The sequence below is a fragment of the Cetorhinus maximus genome, chromosome 13 (genome assembly GCF_964194155.1).
Source record: "Cetorhinus maximus chromosome 13, sCetMax3.hap1.1, whole genome shotgun sequence".
NCBI lineage: Eukaryota > Metazoa > Chordata > Chondrichthyes > Lamniformes > Cetorhinidae > Cetorhinus > Cetorhinus maximus.
Genome location: NC_135891.1, coordinates 32,534,686 through 32,554,106, shown reverse-complemented (window position 1 = coordinate 32,554,106; position 19,421 = coordinate 32,534,686). Strand labels below are relative to the sequence as shown.

The 19,421-nt window shown below is 41.6% G+C and overlaps 1 protein-coding gene across 3 annotated transcripts in view; it reads left to right on the top strand.

The window, feature by feature from the left end:
- LOC144688527 (uridine-cytidine kinase-like 1) overlaps window positions 1-19,421 on the top strand; it is a 125,055-nt gene that overhangs the window by 55,273 nt on the left and 50,361 nt on the right. For 2 of the 3 annotated variants that reach the window (XM_078555213.1, XM_078555212.1), the window contains exons 3-6: window positions 9,042-9,148; window positions 9,965-10,135; window positions 13,489-13,560; window positions 18,635-18,824. In XM_078555213.1, coding sequence (XP_078411339.1) covers window positions 9,042-9,148; window positions 9,965-10,135; window positions 13,489-13,560; window positions 18,635-18,824 — 540 coding nt within the window. The remainder of the gene's footprint in view (window positions 1-9,041; window positions 9,149-9,964; window positions 10,136-13,488; window positions 13,561-18,634; window positions 18,825-19,421) is intronic. The other variant, XM_078555214.1, reaches the window with a different exon arrangement.

The following is a 19,421-nucleotide window of genomic DNA, read 5'->3' as shown; positions in this document are numbered from 1 at the left end:
TTTCATGAAGCTCAGCAAAAAATTATCCCGGTCAAAAAGGACTCGATGAGAAGGATGAACCACCCGTGGTTAACAAAGGTGGTCAAGGAGAGTATCCAATCAAAAACTAAGGCATACAAAGCAGTCAAAATTAGTGGTAGGCCAGAGGATTGGGAATTATTTAGGAACCAGCACAGATGACTAAAAAGCTAATAAAGAGGGAGAAACCATAAGACATAGGAGCAGAAGTTAGGCCATTCGGCCCATCGAGTCTGCTCCGCCATTCAGTCATGGCTGATAAGTTTCTCAACCCCATTCTCCCGCCTTCTCCCCGCAACCTTTGATCCCCTTACCAATCAAGAACCTATCTATCTCAGAAAATTGATTATGAAAGTAAATTGGCAAGAAATATAAAAACAAACAGCAAGAGCTTCCACAGGTATATAAAGTGAGAGTGGCTAAAGTGAGCATGGACTCTTGGAGGGTGCAACTGGAGAATTTATAACGGGGAACAGGGAAATGGCAGATAATTTAAACCAATATTTTACATCGGTCTTCACGGTGGAGGGCACTATAAACATCCCAAAGATATCAGATAAGCAAGGAGCTAATGGGAGGTAAGATCTTGTAACAGTCTCTATCACAAGGGGCAAAGTATTTGACAAACTAATGGAACTAAAGGCAGACAAGTTGCCAGGACCTGATGGCCTGCATCCAAGGGTTTTAAAGGAAGTGGCTGCAGAGATAGTGGAGGCATTCGTCGAAATATTCCAGAACTCACTAGATTCCAGGAGGGTCCCAGCGGATTGAAAACCCGCAAATGTGATGTTCAAGAAGGGAGGGAGACTAAAAGCAGGAAACTATAGGCCAGTCAGCCGAACATCTGTCATTGGGAAAATGCTAGAGTCCATTATTAAGGAAGAAATAGCAGACATTTAGAAAAGCTTAACGCAATCAAACAGAGTCAACATGGTTTTGCGAAAGGGAAATCATGTTTGACAAATTTGCCAGAGTTCTTTGAGGATATAACAAGCAGAGTTGATAAAGGGGAACCGGTAGATGTAGTGTATTTGGATTTCCAGAAGGCATTCGATAAGGTGCCACATAAAAGTTTATTGCACAAGATCGGAGCTCACGGTATTGCGGGTAATGTATTAGCATGGATTGAGGATTGGTTAACACACAAAAGACAGAGAGTCGGGATTAATGGGTCTTTTTCAGGTTGGAAAGATTTAACTAGTGGAGTGCCACAAGGATCAGGCCTTGGGCCTCAATTATTTACTATCTATATTAATGGCTTGGAGGAGGGGGCAGTGTAATGTATCCAAATTTGCTGACAATACAAAAATAAGTGAAAGAGCATGTTGTGATGTGGACAGAAGGAAACTGCAAGGGGGTATAGACAGGTTGAGTGAGTGGGGGAAAACTTGGTAGATGGAGTAGGAAAGTGTGAGGTCATGCATAAGACCATAAGACCATAAGACATAGGAGCAGAAATTAGGCCATTCGGCCCATCGAGTCTGCTCCGCCATTCAATCATGGCTGATAAGTTTCTCAACCCCATTCTCCAGCCTTCTCCCCGTAGCCTTTGATCCCCTTACCAGTCGAGAACCTATCTATCTCTGTCTTAAATACACTCAATGACCTGGCCTCCACTGCCTTCTGTGGCACTGAATTCCATAGATTCAGCACTCGCTGGCTAAAGATGTTTCTCCTCATCTCTGTTCTAAAAGGTCTTCTCTTTACTCTGAGGCTGTGCCCTCGGGTCCTAGTCTCTCCTACTAATGGAAACATCTTCCCCACGTCCACTCTATCCAGACCTTTCAGTATCCTGTAAGTTTCAATCAGATCCCCCCTCATCCTTCTAAACTCCATCGAGTATAGACCCAGAGTCCTCAAACGTTCCTCATATGTTAAGCCTTTCATGCCTGGGATCACTCTCGTGAACCTCCTCTGGATGCTCTCCAGGGCCAGCACATCCTTCCTGAGATACGGGGCCCAAAATTGCTTACAATATTCTAAATGTGGTCTGACCAGAGCCTTATAAAGCCTCAGCAGCACATCCCTGCTTTTATATTCTAATCCTCTCAAAATAAATGCCAACATTGCATTTGCCTTCCTAACTACTGACTCAACCTGCAAGTTAACCTTAAGAGAATCCTGGACTAGGACTCCCAAGTCCCTTTGCACTCCAGATTTCTGAATTCTCTCCCCATTTAGAAAATAGTCTATGCCTCTATTCTTCCTACCAAAGTGCATGACCTCACACTTCCCCACATTGTATTCCATCTGCCACTTCTTTGCCCATTCTCCTAACCTGTCCAAATCCTCCTGCAGCCTCCCCGCCTCCTCAATACTACCTGTCCCTCCACCTATCTTTGTATCATCTGCAAACTTAGCCAGGATGCCCTCAGTTCCTTCATCTAGATCATTAATGTATAAAGTGAAAAGTTGTGGTCCCAACACTGACCCCTGCGGAACTCCACTAGTCACCGGCTGCCATCCTGAGAAGGACCTCCTTATCCCCACTCTCTGCCTCTTGCCAGACAGCCAATCTTCTATCCATGCTAGTACCTTGCCTCTAACACCATGGGCTCTTATCTTACTGAGCAGCCTCCTATGCGGCACCTTGTTAAAGGCCTTCTGGAAGTCCAAGTAGATAACATCCATTGGCTCTCCTTTGTCTAACCTACTCGTTACCTCCTCAAAGAATTCTAACAGATTTGTCAGGCATGACCTCCCCTTGATGAAACCATGCTGACTTTGCCCGATTTTACCATGCACTTCCAAGTATTCTGAAATCTCATCCTTAATAATGGACTCTAAAATCTTACCAACGACCGAGGTCAGGCTAATTGGCCTGTAACTTCCCGTCTTTTGCCTCAGTCCCTTCTTAAACAGGTGGGGTTACATTAGCGATTTTCCAGTCCTCTGGGACCCTCCCTGACTCGAGTGATTCCTGAAAGATCACAACTAACGCCTCCACTATCTCTTCAGCTATCTCCTTCAGAACTCTGGGGTGTAATCCATCTAGTCCAGGTGATTTATCCACATTCAAACCTTTTAGTTTTCCTAGCACCTTCTCCTTGGTAATGGCCACCATACTCACCTCTGCCCCCCAACTCTCTTGAACTTTGGGGATGTCACTCGTGTCTTCCACTGTGAAGACTGACGCAAAGTACCTATTCAGTTCCTCCGCCATTTCTTTGTTCCCCACTACTACTTCTCCAGCGTCATTTTCCAGCGGCCCAATGTCCACTTTTGCCTCTCTCTTACCCTTTATATATCTAAAAAAAATGCACTTTGATAGGAAAAATCAAAATGCAGACTATTATTTAAATGGAGAGAGACTCCAAAAAAAAATGCAACACAGAGGGATCTGGGTGTTCTTGTGCATGAAACACAAAAAGTTAGCATGCAGGTGCAGTAAATAATTAAGAAGGCAAATGGAATTTTGGCCTGTATTGCTAGGGGGTTGGAGTTTAATAATAGGGAAGTCTTGTTACAACTGTACAGGGTGTTGGTGAGGCCGCACCTGGAGTACTGTGTACAGTTTTGGTCCCTGTATTTAAGAAAGGATATACTGGGCATTGGTGGCAGTTCGAAAGGGATTCACTGGGCTGATTCTTGGGATGAAGGGGTTGACTTATCAAGAATGGCTAAACAGGTTAGGCCTTTATTCATTAGAATTTAGAAGAATGAGGGGTGATCTTATTGAAACGTACAAGATTCTGAGGGGGCTTGACAGGGTCGATGTTGAGAAGATGTTTCCACTAGTGGGAGAATGTCGAACTAGGGGACATAGTTAAATTTCTTCTTTGAGGGTAGTGAATGTCTGGAATTCGTTACCCTCGAGAATTGTGGAGGCTAGATCACTGAGAGCTTTTAAAGAAGAGGTAGATTGATCTCTGAAATATTGGGGTGTTGAGGGCCACGAGGAGCTGGCATGATAGAAGAGTTGAGGCCTGGGACAGATCAGCCATGATCTTATTGAATGGCGGGGCAGGCTTGAGGGGCCGAATGGCTTGCTCCTATTTCTTATGTTCTTTTGTTCAGCACTTATATACAATCGATTAGATTACCTTAACAATTTCTTTTATACCTTGTTCCTTTCAATGGTGGACACGATATTACATCAACGAGGTCTCATCACCCATTGATAAAGGCCATAGATCACGATAACCGCTGTTAAATCACGTTTTGTTTCAAACTTAAAAAATTGACACTGTTCATCTTTACTTATGCCTCCTTTCAGTAAATTCCATCATCTGAAGACCACATTAACAGCTGATTGGCTGGCTAGACCAAATCCCAACCGTCTGCCTGCCAAACTTCCTGATAAAGATTTTTTATTGATGAGGCCATTATGTTTTGGGAACCTTGTCGAGGCCTCTTTACCCAGTTTCTTCTTCCTGAGCAATGTCATTTTTTTTTGTGTTGCTACTTGAGAGCACTGTCTGGTTTTCTCATTCGCATCAGCCCAGCAGGTTTTGATGTTTAAAATGAGCTTTTTCCTCATCAGCCCTCTTCTACTTGATAGTCCAGAATTTGAATTGTGTCAAATCGGGCTTCTCTTCCTTACATCATCTCCAACAAGACAGAATCGAACCATCTCCCCATAAGATTCACTGGCATTACCATCACTAAATCCCCCACTATCAATATCCTGGGGGTTATTATTGACCAGAACCTGAACCAGGCCAGCCATATAAATACTGTGGCCACAAGAGCAAGTTAGAGGCTGGGAATTCTGAAGTATGTGCTCTCCCCAAAGCCTGTCCACCACCTACAAGGCACAAGTCAGGAGTGTGATGGAATACTCTCCACTTGCCTGGATGAATGCAGCTCCAGCAACATTCAAGAAGGTCAACACCATCCAGGACAAAGCAGCCCGCTTGATCGGCACCCCATCCACCACCTTAAAAACTCAATCCCTCCACCACTGACGCACAGTGGTAGCAGTGTGTACCAAATACAAGATGCATTGCAGAAACTCACCAAGTCTCTTTCAACAGCACCTTCCAAACCTGCGACCTCTACCACCTAGAAGAACAAGGACAGCAGATGCATGGGAACATCACCACCTGCAAGTTCCCCTCCAAGCTACATGCCATCCTGACTTGGAAATGTATCATATTCCTTCACTGTCACTGGGTCAAACTTCTAGAGCTCTCCCCCTAACAGCACTGTGGGTGCACTGCACCTGACAGACTGCAGCCGTTCAAGAAAGTGGCTCATCACCAGCTTTTCGAGGGCAATTAGGGCTGGGCAACAAATGCTGGCCTTGCTACACATGCTTACATCCCAATGAAAAGAATAAACAAAACATCAATTCTCTTTTGTAAAACCATGTTGACTTTGTCTGATCATACCACGATTTTCTAAGTGCATTGTACAAACTTCAAGTAATCTATTCCATCTTTTTCCTGATGACTGCTGTCAGACCACCTGGCCTATAGCTCAGTGTTTTCTCTCTTCTCTTTTCTCGAAGAGTGGTGTCACATTTGCTAATTTCTAGTCAACTGGGGCTGTTCAAGAAACAAGGGGATTTTGGAAGATCATAACCAGCACATCTGCTATCACTGTAGCTATCTCTTTTCGAACCAAAGGTTGTAGGCCGTCAGGTCCTGAGAATTTGTTGGATTTTAGTCCCTTAAATTTCTCTAATTCTTTTTCTCTGCTGATATTAATGGCCTTAAGCTTCTCATTCTTTTTAGCCCTTGGTTACCCTCTATTTCTGGTATGTAATTTAAATCTTCTATTGTGAAGACAAACACAAAACATTTGTTCAGTGTCTCTGACATTTCTTCATTCCCCATGATAATTTCTCCTATCTTTGCCTCTAACGCACTTTAGCTACTCTCCTCCTTTTCATCTGCTTATAAAGCTTTAAATAACCTGTTTTAACATTCCTGGCTAGTTTACTCACAGATTCTACTTTTTCCCTTTTTATCAACTTTTTAGTGGCACTTTGTTGGTTTCTAAAAGTCTCCTAATCCTTAAGCCTATGGCTACTCTTTGCAACATTATTAGCCTCTTCTTTTAATCTAATACAATCTCTACCTTCCTCATTGAATCACAGATGAAACTTACTTGCTGAGTTTTTGTTTTTTAATGCAATGTATTCTTGTTGCATTTTTAGAATTGTTTCCTTAAGTGTTCCCCAAATCTTCAGTGGGATCTACTGGTACCACCTAAATCAATGGGCTTTTGGCTGGCTTGTCGCATCCGCTGTGACAGGGCCAGAAAATTCCAGCCTCTATTTACCACCATACATTGCCCAATTTACCCAATCAACCTTAGTCAGCTCGGCCCTCATACCCACATAATTGACTTTCTTTCAGTTTAAGATTTTTGTTTGGGACTGGAGTACGTCGCTTTCAAACTTTAATATGGAATTTAATTTTTCCCCTAGTTAGTTCCACAATATTATTCCAGGAAACTGTCACAAAAGCATTCTACAAACTCACCATCCAGATACCTTTGCCAATTTGATTGGTGCAAGTTTATGTGAAGATTAAAGTCATCCACAATTATTAGATTGCCTTACACACTCCAATTATTTCTTGCTTAATATTTTGTCTGACTACTGTTAGGGGGCCTATAAACTACCCCCACCGGTGTTTTCTGGCACTTGTTATTCCTAATCTCTGCCCATACTGATTTTACTTTCTGATCTTCTGAACCAATGTCCTTATATCATCCTTTACTGTAGGGCTACTCTGCCCCCTTTTCCATTCTGCCTGACTTTTCAAAATGCTGTGTACCCTGGGATATTTATTTCCCAACTTTAAACTAAATCTTCTCTTCCCTCATTTATTCAACTAGAAAAGAAGCCTAGATTTTTCCCCTTTCTGTGTCTCATTGCTAGAAAAGTTCAAAATGGCAAACATACACTTACCATCAGTTAGTGAGGGTGGTTGCATTAACAGCCTAATAGAGTAATTCCTTTTGATGTAAAGCCATAGCAAACTTAATTTTCTATATATTTAATGCACTAACAAAATTGTGAGATGCTGTGCTTGAAAAGACAATGGACATTCTCCCATTTTTAATGAAAATTTCACTCTCCCTCAGCTATTGGGGAAAAATATTAGAAAATAACTATTATATAATGTCTTATTATGCCTCTTAGAAACATCTCAATTTACTTCACAAGCATTAAGTTAATTTGAAGTGCTTTTGCTGTGCATAGGGGGCTGGTTATAGCTCTGTTGGCTAGATGGCTAGTGGGTGGTTCAGAATATCACCAACAGCGTGGGTTCAATTCCTGTTCCAGTTAATGTAGACTTGGGACCTGCCTCCTTGCCCTGCCCCTGAGAGTGGAAGGCAATGGCAAACCACACTGACAAAAACTGCCAAGAAAGCAGCTCAGGATGAAGCATCATCAGACAATGAGCCAAGAACCTTCCATTGGGCAGAGCACCCATGAATGAATTACTGTGGTTATGTGAACGTGGAAGCCATTTTGTGCATGGCAAAATTCTACAAACAGGTGGTGTGGATCGAGATGAATGATTTTAATTGGTGGTTGAGAGTGTTTTTCAGGATACTAGGTAAACTCCCTGCTCTTCTTTGAGTAATGCCATGGGATCTTTAGCCAGAGGCAACAAGCAGTCTTATGTGGAAAGACAGCACCCCTGACAATGCAGCATGCCCTCAGCACTAGACTGGAGTAACAATCGAAATTATGTTCTCAATTCTGTGTGGAGTGAACCCCCAAATTTCTGGATTTGAGGCAAAAGCATTTCACCAGCTCAGCCAAGCTGCCATTAGTTACTGGCATTAGAGCTTATATTATATATGTTTTAGGATTGTCACAGACAGAATTTGTGTGCTTCTTTTTTCTGCCTGGGATCAGCATGTTGGCATCTAAAAGGTGTGTGCTTTCTTAGCCTCAGAGTGAGAATCCCAATTAAATAATTTCAACAGCAAGCTTCTTTGTGCATTTAGAAATAAAGAAGATTATTTATTATCACTCACTTGCCCTGAATTTTTAAAAACTTTGTCTCACTCACTCATCTCATACAGGCTCTCACACACAAAAAGAAAAGATACAGATGAAGGTAAAACAATAGGGTTGCAACTGATAATTATCTCAGTGTCTTTTGTGGAAGGCTTGTAGTTTCTTAGATGAAGATGATGCTTTAGTTGAAGTGAAAGTCTGGTAAAGCGAAGGATTCTCAGTAAGCGGCAAGGTTTCTTGTAGTCGGATTTCCAGGAGGTTGGTTCTCAAAATTTGGAACAGGTTGGGGGGAGTCCCTCTCCCACTTTCAAGGAATTGTTTATTACCTTGGCTGGTTAGATGACTTGCAGCTGATTTGATACTTTTGATGGGATTCCCTTTCTGCAAGTAGCTTTTGCTGATTTTAAATGTTCATGTGACCTTTTACAAGTTCAAAGTCCTTTCCCAAGTAAGGTGGGTGGTTACGTTGAGTACACATCTTGTGTTGTCGTTTGACACCTTGAGAGTTTGACACAACCAATGTCTTTGTATTTGAATGACTCATTCAATTTGAAATTACCCTTTTTAATTAGTTTCAGGAAAAGACATTGATACATCAGTCTGGAAGGTCTCTTTTGTTCCCACTTGAGGCAGGGGAGCATTTTCAACCAACAAAGGTCAAGTCATCATTGGGCGACCATCTTATGCAGCCCTTTGTGGTTAGTTTTAAAATACAAAACTTAGTTTGAAGTTTAGAATAAACTAGGACACGACAGGACGCAGACCATTTATTTGGATTTGCCATCTAGAAATATGCAATCTCCCTGTAGCTGTTAGGAGAGTTGACAGATGAAAGCCATTCATTCCCTGAAATGGATGAGGAGACAACTCAAGGGCAAGGATGTATTCACTAACCTCTTAGCTGTGGGATTTAAAGTGGGAGTTTCAGAGGCCTAGGAGTAAGTCACCAGCTCCTCCCTCAAGATTAGGAGCTGTTTGCAGCCTGGAGGTGATTTGCAGACAAGGGGAAGGTTAGATGGGTGAATATTTTTAAAAAGGAAAATTTTTTTGTTACTGGTCCAGAAAACATCATCCTACATATTGTGTTTTTTTTTAGGGTTGTGTGGTGGCAGTGCTTCAGGGAAAACTACCGTGGCCAGGAAGATAATAGAAGCTTTGGATGTTCCCTGGGTCGTGCTTCTGGCTGTGGACTCCTTTTATAAGGTGTGTTTATTTTTGGCTTATAAATTCTAGTTACTTAACCTGTTGCAAGTCTATTGTGGTGCAAAAAAAAGACCAATGGAGCAGGAACTCTTTGATTGTGGAATCACTGGGCTTGTAATAGAACACAGAATTAAGGGAAAAACCTTCCCAGATTGTTGTACTTTCATATCCAGTTGTGGAGTCTTCTTCAAAATCTTGTTTGTTTGTTTATTTATTTGATTTAATTATTGCAATGTAGGTTTTCCTCTCCAAGTGGCACCGATGCTGAATTCTATTCTACTGTATATCACAGCAAAACAATTAGCAGTGCAATAGTGATCACTAACGGGCAGATTTTACAATGTAGTGTGCTGAGTACTGAGCTTCATGCATTGGGAGTCCAAGTTATAATACTGTGTGAGAAAACAAAATCAAATAAGCCATGAAGCCAATATTACATCCTTCTCTTTGACGTGGAAGTACCATTTGAAACAATAATGTGACTCCTTTTATTTGAAGATAAGACTATATGCAAATAGAGTTAACTGGGTTACTACGTATAGCATATCAGATCTCTACTCCTGCTTTTAGACTGTATACAAGTCATGGGACTACTACATCACATCCTGTCGAGGTGGTAGTGATTTACAGCAGTTTATGATAAATTACCTTATTAAGGCACACATACGTTATATCACAACAGCTAGCTGCTAACTTTTTCACACAATATTATACATAGCACTTTTGCTGTGCCCTGTGTGAGTCACAACAACATATCTATTCCTACAACTATTGCTGCCATGTGTGTCATACTCAGCATTTTTTTTTTGCCCATAGGTCCTCAGTGAAGAGCAGCAGGAGCGAGCTGCCAACAATGAATATAATTTTGATCATCCAGATGCATTTGACTTTGATCTCATTGTGTCCACTCTCAGGAAACTAAAACAAGGAAAAAGTGTTAAAATCCCTGTGTATAATTTTAAATCACACAGTCGGAAGAAAGAATGGGTAAGCTCAATACGCAGTGAAACAGGGGCTGCTCCAAAGGAAAATTAAGGACTAATTGAGGCAAAGCTTTTGTCATATTAATAAAGAAATAAACAGATTTAGCACATATGTTAATACAAAGAGGAAGACATGGGGCAGAATTTTAAGGCAGTGGGATTTAAAGGTCCTGCCAAAGTTGATGGAGTTTGGAATGGCTCGCCTTATTTTACAGCCCTGTTCCCAGCCCCACTGCAATGGGGTCATAAAATTCCAGCCATGATGTTGAATTTGTACATGATATTGGCTAATGCCTTAGCTATAATTTTTATGCTGTTCTAAGCATCCTATTAAAGGAAAATGTTACAGCCATGGAAAAAAATTAATGAAGATTCACTAGAACATAACCAGCAATGGGGTCCCCTAGCTTTGCAAACAATGTGCTTTTAATTTGCTTGACTTTAATAAATTTCAGAGATATGAAAAGTTCTTTTATTCTTCACGCTGTATTTTTTCTCCTGTGTGTAGACAAAACATGGTTGGTTTGTGCATAATTTGAGACTCTTTCACTGCAGCTGAAAAGGATAAAGCTAGAGTCTGATTGAAGTTTACAAAGTTATAAAGGGTTTTGAGAAGATAAACAGTGAAATGATGTTTCCATCACTTGACTAATCAGTAACAAGGCTCTCAGGTTGAGAATCACATCACAGAATCACACAGTATCACAGTGCAGAAGAGGCCCTTCAGCCAATTGAGTCTGCACCGACACATGAGAAACTCTTGATCTACCTACCTAATCCCATTTACCAGCACTTGGCCCATAGTCTTGAATGTTATGACGTGGCAAGTGCTCATCCAAGTACTTTTTAAAGGATGTGAGGCAACCCGCCTCCACCACCCTCCCAGGCAGTGCATTCCAGACCGTCACCACCCCCTGGGTAAAAAAGCTTTTCCTCACATCCCTCTCCTAAACCTCCTGCCCCTTACCTTGAACTTATGCTCCCTTGTGACTGACCCTTCAACACTCTTAGCTCCATTTGAAGAGTTAGCACCACTGTAGCAATTTCTTTTTATTTGTTAATGGGATGTGGGTATCCTTGGGAATGCTGGCATTTTTTGCCCATTCCTAATTGCCGTTCAGAATCAATAGTAAGCCACGTTCTTGAACGACTACAGTCCATGAGGTATAGGCACTCCCAGAGGTAGGGAGTGTTAAGATTTTGATCCAGCGGCAGTGAAGGATTAGCAAAATATTTTCAAGTCAGGATGGTGTGTGGCTTGGGGGGGTGGGGTTTCCTGCTGGCCTTTTCCTGCACCAGATTTGGAAGGTACTGTTGATGAAACCAAGGTGAGTTGCTGCACTGCACTTGGTTGATGTTACATGCTGCAGCAATCATTTTGCCGGTGGTGAAGGAAGTCAATGTTTAAGGTAGTGTATGGGGTATCAAGCAAGCTGCTTGCTTTGTCCTTGATGGTGTCAAACTTCCTGAGTGTTGTTGGAGCTGCACTCATCCAGTCAAATATGGAGTATTCCATCGCATTCCTGACTTGTAGATTATGAAAAGGCTTTGGGGAGTCAAGAATTGAGTTACTCCCTGCAGAATATGCAGCCTCTGCTGTGCTCTTGTAGCCACAGTATTTCTTTGATTTTATGATTTTGTTTTCTGATTTTAGTCTGATTAATGTAATTTATCTAAAACGCATAATAATATTATGCCGTGGAAAAAAAAAGCAGCAACACAATTTTCTTGGGTTGTATTTTGCAACCTCAAGTCCTGTGTTATGCTTCACTATCATTAACTTTCCTAGGTTTTGTAAAACACTGCAGAACTTGGGATCTTCCATTGTTATCCTGCTCTGCAGAAGTGTGAAAAGTGAATTAGTTTGCTGCTCTGTGCTGTGCTGAAAGTGCTTCGTAAAAACAAGGAAAATATACTTGAAGATTTAACTTCTGCAGTGAATAAATCAATAGCTTGAAAATTAGTTTTAAAATGTGACTATGATCAGAATATTTTACTTTAGTTACCTAATGACTGTAGCTAAAATAATAACAATGAATGACTCTGACATACAAACTTATTAAGTTACAGAGTGAAGTTTTGCAATGGGACACTGGTGCACAAATGCTGAATGTTTGGCTAAATTTCCATTTCAACAATTTTATAGGGAAGAATTTTGCCCTTGGCAGGAGTACTCGATGGGGGCGGTCGGAAAGCCGACTGTCACCTGCGATCAGCACCGCACCGCGATTTTACACGGGCGGGCCAATTAAGGCCCGCCCACGGTGCAGCGGCAGCGCTGAGCGCTGCCAGTGCTGGCGTGGGGAGGAGGGCGAGCGGGCCTAGCACGAACTTCGCGCATACACGCGAAATAGCGCTTCAATCTCCCTGAGGCACAGAGCTGCCTCAGGGAGATGAAGCGCTGTTTAAAAAAACTAATGAACAAAATAAAATGTCATAAAACATGTCCCCTCATGTGACTCTGTCACATGAGCAGGGACATGTTTTTAATTCAAGTGTAAGATTTTTATTTTATTGTTATTTGCTTCAGGAAACCTCATCCCGTCCGTGGATGAGGTTTCCTAACAAATGCAAAGGCCGCTTGGCCTTTTTGCCTGCCTGTCAACCATTAGGTTGAACAGGCAGTGAAAAATTCAGCACAATTGTTAACTTAATGGCCTTAATAGGCCTTTTGATTGTTGGTGGGCGCGTTACTGGCTCCGGCGCATGCCCGCCAACCGAACTATCGCGAGAGTGCGTGTTGACGTCGGCACACTTGGCTGACGTCACCACGTTTTATTTCACGCTCAGGCGTGTCGGGCACATGCCCGCACGCCGACTGAAGAATCCTGCCCATAGAATTGTTATCCCATTTGAAATAAATTGGGTAAAAGCTCTGCTAAAATAAGAGAGGGATTTCAGACAAAAATGTTAAGCATTTGAATATTGGTATTCCTCGTGTAATTCCAAGAGCCATGGTTTTGTGACACCCACTCAGAATCTCAATTGTGGAACTGGTGAAAGGCAACCCAAATTTGGGTGAATCACACACTCAGCCTGAAGTTTAGCACTTTCTGAACATTGGGTAGGCAGAAGTGATGGCAGACTCATTGTTATCAGGCAAGAATTGTGTAATTTGGACATGGAAGGAAAGAGGAGAAAATTATATTCAAGTAGAATTTTACATTTATAAGTTACTTTATTCGGTCAGGATGAACAGTCTAATTGCTCTAATCAAAACAGATCATTTAAGGCTAGTTGCTAAGTGATCTGGAGTATATGTTATGTCGCCAAAACCTATTATGCAATTAATGTTATTAAAATGGCTTTTTTTATTGTTGCTACAAACTGATTCATTGTATGTATTTTGTGCCTCAGAAAACATTATATGGAGCCAGTGTGATCATTTTTGAAGGCATCATGGCATTTGCTGATAAAGAATTGCTGAAGGTAAGCATCATTACATTAAACTTGGTATTTTTGAAGGGGAAGTGCAACTTGTCCCAGTTTCCACTGTGAAATAGTCAGTGTGACCCTAAGGACGTTGGCTTGACGCCAAATCCAAATTGGATCTTGGGTTTGTTGGTATGAAGCTGGTGAGCTACGATGCCAATCAGGCACCCCAATAGCTTACCAGTTGTGACCTTAGGAATTTCGAACCAACGTCAACCAACTCTGATGTTGAGTGTGCCCGGGTGGTAGGTGAGGTGAAGGGGACAAGATGGGCCAAAAGTGACTCTCCTTATTTTGGTGGAGACTGGAGGAGTAATTCACAGAAATGTAAATTTAAAGTTCTCAACTTTATGTTCAAATCCCTCCATGGCCTCACCCCCATTCTGATCCTCTCCTGAGCTACAATCCTCTGAGATCTACATACTCACCCAGTTCTGGCCTTTTGTGCATGCTTGATTTTCTATAAATTGTACTTGTGAATTTTTTAAAATTGTAATAATATTACTGAAAAAAGAGACATGCTGTTGAAGCTTTTGGTCTTGCACTCATCAGGACAGGCACAAGAAAGAGCGCACTCTTGCAGTTGGGGAATCCCCCCCCACCCCCGCACAGGGAGCACATAGCACTTCCCATCAGGTGGCACGCTGGGCGGGCCTTAATTGGCCCGCCCATGTAAAATGGCGGCGGGGCCCGTTTCGGCAGCAGCGATCGGCTGTCCGCCTACTGCCAATTCGGTCGGGCCCGCCCGCCCATCAAGGGCAAAATTCAGCCCATAATGTCTATCATTAGATGTGATTCTGTGATTAGGCAGCACTTGATGAACAATCCTGAGTGTGCTAATAATTGCACTAACAAACCAATTTAAAATGATCAGTTGGGCTCACAATGTGGCTCACCTATGCTCATTAAGGGCTACATATATTCATACACAGAAATCTGTCCTCAGCAGCCAAAAGGAACATGTCCAGGCGTAATGCCTTCTTTGAATTAAACAAAAGCACGGGGGCCAATCGTTCCCTGGTGCATTCTCCATGGCAACGCCTGAACCAGTGTCAAACTGCCATCCAATCAACATCCTTTTCTCATTGCAGTATAAATTATTGTTCCCTTTGAAATTTGGCATTCTTGCATCTGTCCTAATGAGTGCAGGTGTGTCTCTTTCTTTTCAGCAATACACAAGTTCTGTTATACCAAGCGACTAATTATAACAGTATAAATAATGCTTTTACCCATCCTGCCTTTATAAGCCTCTTTAATGGTGACTATGTATGGACAGTGTGGCTGGAATTTTCCAGCCCCTCACCGGCGAGACCTTCTGTTTCTGCTGATGTGAATGGAGTCTTCAATGGCTTGCCGGTCCCTCCGGGGGGAGCCTGCCACGGTGGGGGCTGGAAAATTCTGGCCTATGTGACAATATGCGAAACTATAAGTGATATTAGATGCAGTATCAGTTAGCTACAACTTCTAGAAGCTAGAATTCATATCTCAACCAGAATAATGTGTACCTGTTTTGACTGTAGATGAGTGTAGAATTCAGCGACTCTTCTCTAGCATGGGTGAGTTGGAAGAAATAAACATAGTACTCAACGTGTTTGAAATTCACCAGAAAGTCAGCACTGCCCATGAATCTGGCAAAGATTTTCATGCATGATCCTATGATCTATACTAGCTTTTCCTCCAATTTAAAACTGAAACCTTGCTTAGCTCAATATCTGAATTGCCTGTACTGGAACTAACAGGTAAACAGATATAAACACAAGCATAATTTTAAATATACTATACAAATATAGTATTCAGGTCAAGCAGGGTTAAAGAGCAGAGGGAATAATTGGGTCAATGCAGCCGATGGAGGAAGGAGGGAAGAGGTAGTTGAATGAGGGGGAGAAAGGAGGGAGGAAGAGAGAGAGGCAACAATGAACATAGAGGAAAGAAAAAGGTGGAGCAGAGAGTGGAGATGGGGAAGAGAAGGGTGCTAGATAGATGGAGCATGGGGAGAATAGGGATGGAGAGAGGGATGGATGAAGAGTGACAGGGAAGGGAGAGGCAAAGAAAAAGGTGACAGGAAGAGAAAGGAGCCTGAAGGAGGACAGAAAGACGAGAGCTATCAGGAAGAGGCGTGGGCAGAACAAAAATTGGGAGAAAAGGCAGGGAAACTGCTTCAGTGAAGGCTGAATAGCAAATAAATGCAGCAAGAGGAGAGGAACATCAACTTGCACCTTCCATTGTTTTTTTGTATTCACCAGCCCTCCATCACCTTTTGTGGCTTGTTAAGCCAAAGATTTTCAGCAGCTGGGGGCTGATGGGATTTCATAGCCAGCAATAACTTGGCTTAAGAATGGAACATTAATGCACATTACAAATGAATGACAAATAACTGTGCTATAGAGCCACCCAGTGGCTTCTGTGTGGAAATATATACAGATTTGCAAGGACAATCACTATTCCACAATAGGTGCTATTTTGGGATGTAACATGTTTGGTATTATTATTATAAAGACCAACACAGCACCACCTACAGATGTAATAGGTATTGCAAGTGAATGTGGAACACTCTTAAAATAATACCATTAGAATCAGTGGCAAAAAGATTTTCAGGATTGAATATGTGTTCACCCATCTACCTATTTAATATATAATAGATGTTTTATATTTTTATGCCCATATATATGGTGCTTGGCCATAAAATTTAATAGTACTGCATGTGTTGTGCCAAGGTCAGTGCCCTTGGACTCCAATATGAATCAAACAGTAGAATCATAGAAGTTACAGTAGGAAAGCAAACCATTGGCCCATCACTTCTATACTGTCTCTAATATCTACTACAATCCTATTTCTTTGTCCTTGTCTTGTACCTTTTCAAATACTTACCCAATTCCCTTTCAAATGATGTTATAATCTCTGCCTCAGAAGCCATTTAAGGTATTCCAAAATTGTCTTAGTGTTAATAACCATTCACATTGTTTATTTACTTCTAACTCCCAACATTATTCTTTTTCTCTGTGATAATCCTGTCTATGCCTCCTTGTTAATGAACTCCAATCAGTGGTAACAACCTTTCAGCCTTCAAAACATACTGCAATTCGAAAATCTCTATTGGATCCTATTTAGCCTTTTTTGAAGTGTGACAAATCTTAGTGAGTCTGATATTTATTATACTGGTGCTGGACTTATTGAAAAAACAAAGTATAGCTCTTGAATGCAACAGTCTAAGGTAGTGGCATCTCAGCATAGAGTTTAAAATGCCTCAGACATTTTAAAGTATTGTTGCTTTCGAGCGGTATGATATGTGCTAATGAACAAATGTAGAGAGCAGCAAAATACTGCAGATGCTGGAAATCTCAAAATCAGAAAATGCTGGAAATACTCAGCAGGTCAGGCAGTTCTGCAGAGAGAGAAACATAGTTAATGTTTTAGGTTGATGACCTTTCATCATAAATTCCGATGACCTGAAACATTAACTCTGGGCGGTATGTTCTCATCTTAGTCCCTAGTGTTTGATGGGGTGGTCCTCCAGTGACAGGAGCATTGTCAGCCATTGGTAATACCTGCTCCACTGGGAAGGAGGCTTTATTGCATAGGCTGCAGATGTCAGCAGTGTCCTGCTTTTGACAGTCTGAGCCCCCTCTGGCATTGGTGTTCAGAGATATTGAGTGGGCTGATCCTCTGCCTGTAGAGCCTGTACTGGGGATATTGCTTCCTTCCAGCTGGATCTGAGTGTCCATCCTATCTGCCATCTAGGGGGGGCACGCTGCTAAGGAGAAGATATCTGGTGCTGCTGCTGGTGTTGCTGTGGCTGCTGTTGGATCAGTGGGTGATGGTGTGGCCTCTGCTCTTGGCTTTCTGCAGATGTGGAACATGGAGCTACAAAAGCTGCTGAAGACTGATAGCTGGGAAATGTAGCTGAAGGTGAGTGCTATGCTGGACAGGTGAAGTGCCTTCTAAGAAGTTGGCAATCAACTGTCAAGCTATGAAAGCACTCTCTGAGAGAAGTTTTTGAACAGCAGTGTCCTAATGGCCATGGCTGGAACTCTTCAGTGTAACTGATCAAAGTCTTCCCAACTTGTCAGTTTCACTGAAGAAACTGTTCCAAGGTTACCTTGGAAACCCTGGCAAGTTGGTCACAGGTTGGGAAATGGATCCCATGGCTGGAAAATCCAGAATTCAGGCTTAAAACAGATCTTGATTGCCTACTTAACTACCTCCAACAACTTCTGAACATCCAGAGCAGTTCCCTGGCCACCTTCAAACCCACTCTTTGGGAAAGCTAGAAGAGGGTGAGATGACATCAAGATCCGATCGCAACGTCAATTTCTGGGACTTTTTCCACCTTGCATGCACTGGACCACCCCCCCTCTCCCCCCCCCTCCAGTTTGGGAAAATTCTGCTGTATCCTGCCTTATTTCGTATTAAATACACCTGTTGGAATGACTTTACACTGAGTCTGAAGCACACAGTCCATCAGTTCACTTGCTGAAAGCCCTTCATTTAGAAAGGTGATGTGGAACCTGAAATGCGTCTTTTTTTAAAGGAAGAAAACTTTGTAACTGTATCAATGTACAAATGCACTGTGATATTATTTTTAGAATCTGATTTCTATTCATCCATTTCCATAGCTACTGTTGACTACGAATGCAACCATGATCAAATTGGCATTATTTGTTAAATTGAATGTTCAGGTTTTGTGTTGGTATTAGGTGTTGATATAACCATTAAGTCCAAATCTGCTCCACTTCACTTTTATGTTCAAAGCATACAAGATGTTTTGGAAAGGTTTTGCAAACCCACTGAAATTTAGAACTAACCGAGGAAAAACTTGCGGTTACAGGCAGGACGTTAGTAATGGCAATTAAATAACCAGATGATGTTGTCATCCATGGTGATAGGAAAATAACCACACAGGAATAATAATGTTATACATTTAAACTACAGTTCTCAGGCTTGATATATTTCTTGAAAGGTGCATTTCATTTTTTGTCCAAGGAGAAGCTACTTTTATATTTTAAAAAAAGCTATGACATTTATGCTTACAAACGAGATTAGCTCTGCTCAAAATGCTGCCTTGTGTTTGCAGCTGTTGGACATGAAGATTTTTGTCGACACAGATTCTGATATTCGATTAGTACGACGCCTACGTAGAGATATATCAGAGCGGGGGCGTGATATTGAAGGAGTCATCAAGCAGTACAACAAGTTTGTCAAGCCATCCTTTGCACAGTACATTGAACCAACAATGCGATTGGCTGACATAGTGGTTCCTCGAGGTAAAACACAGCTGATACACAATTTTTAATTTGTTAAATGTTATGTTAATGAAAACTGCCATGATAAGTTTTTCAAAAGATATAGAATGATTAAACATTTATCCAGCTAAAAAAAAAATACTTGAATGACATTTGCTTGTTTATTGACCATATTAAGCTCCACCATTGAAAATGAAAGGTTTGCTGTTCTCTCGTGCATTCAGACCAAGACTTTACTATCAACATTACTCTTGCAACAGTGTTAACTGACTTAAAATAAATAGATTAACTCTGGTGTTAAAATAACTGTAGAGTGAGAAATATAGCCTTAGTAGACAGAGGATGGAAAGTCTACCTCACAGGCCAACAATATGTCAGGACTAATTGAAGAATCTCTGAATATCATTTTGGGGCTCCTGAATTATCTGTTATCAGTGGAAAGTGAGAAAATATTTCATGAAAATGAAGTCACTTTAACTCACATCATGAACAGCACCCATGATTACTGATGTCTAGACTGGCTCAACTTCAATATCAAACAAATTCTCAGCATGTTATAACATGGTAATACCCCACCCCAACACCTGTTGGAATTTATCATTATCAATCCAAGAGACA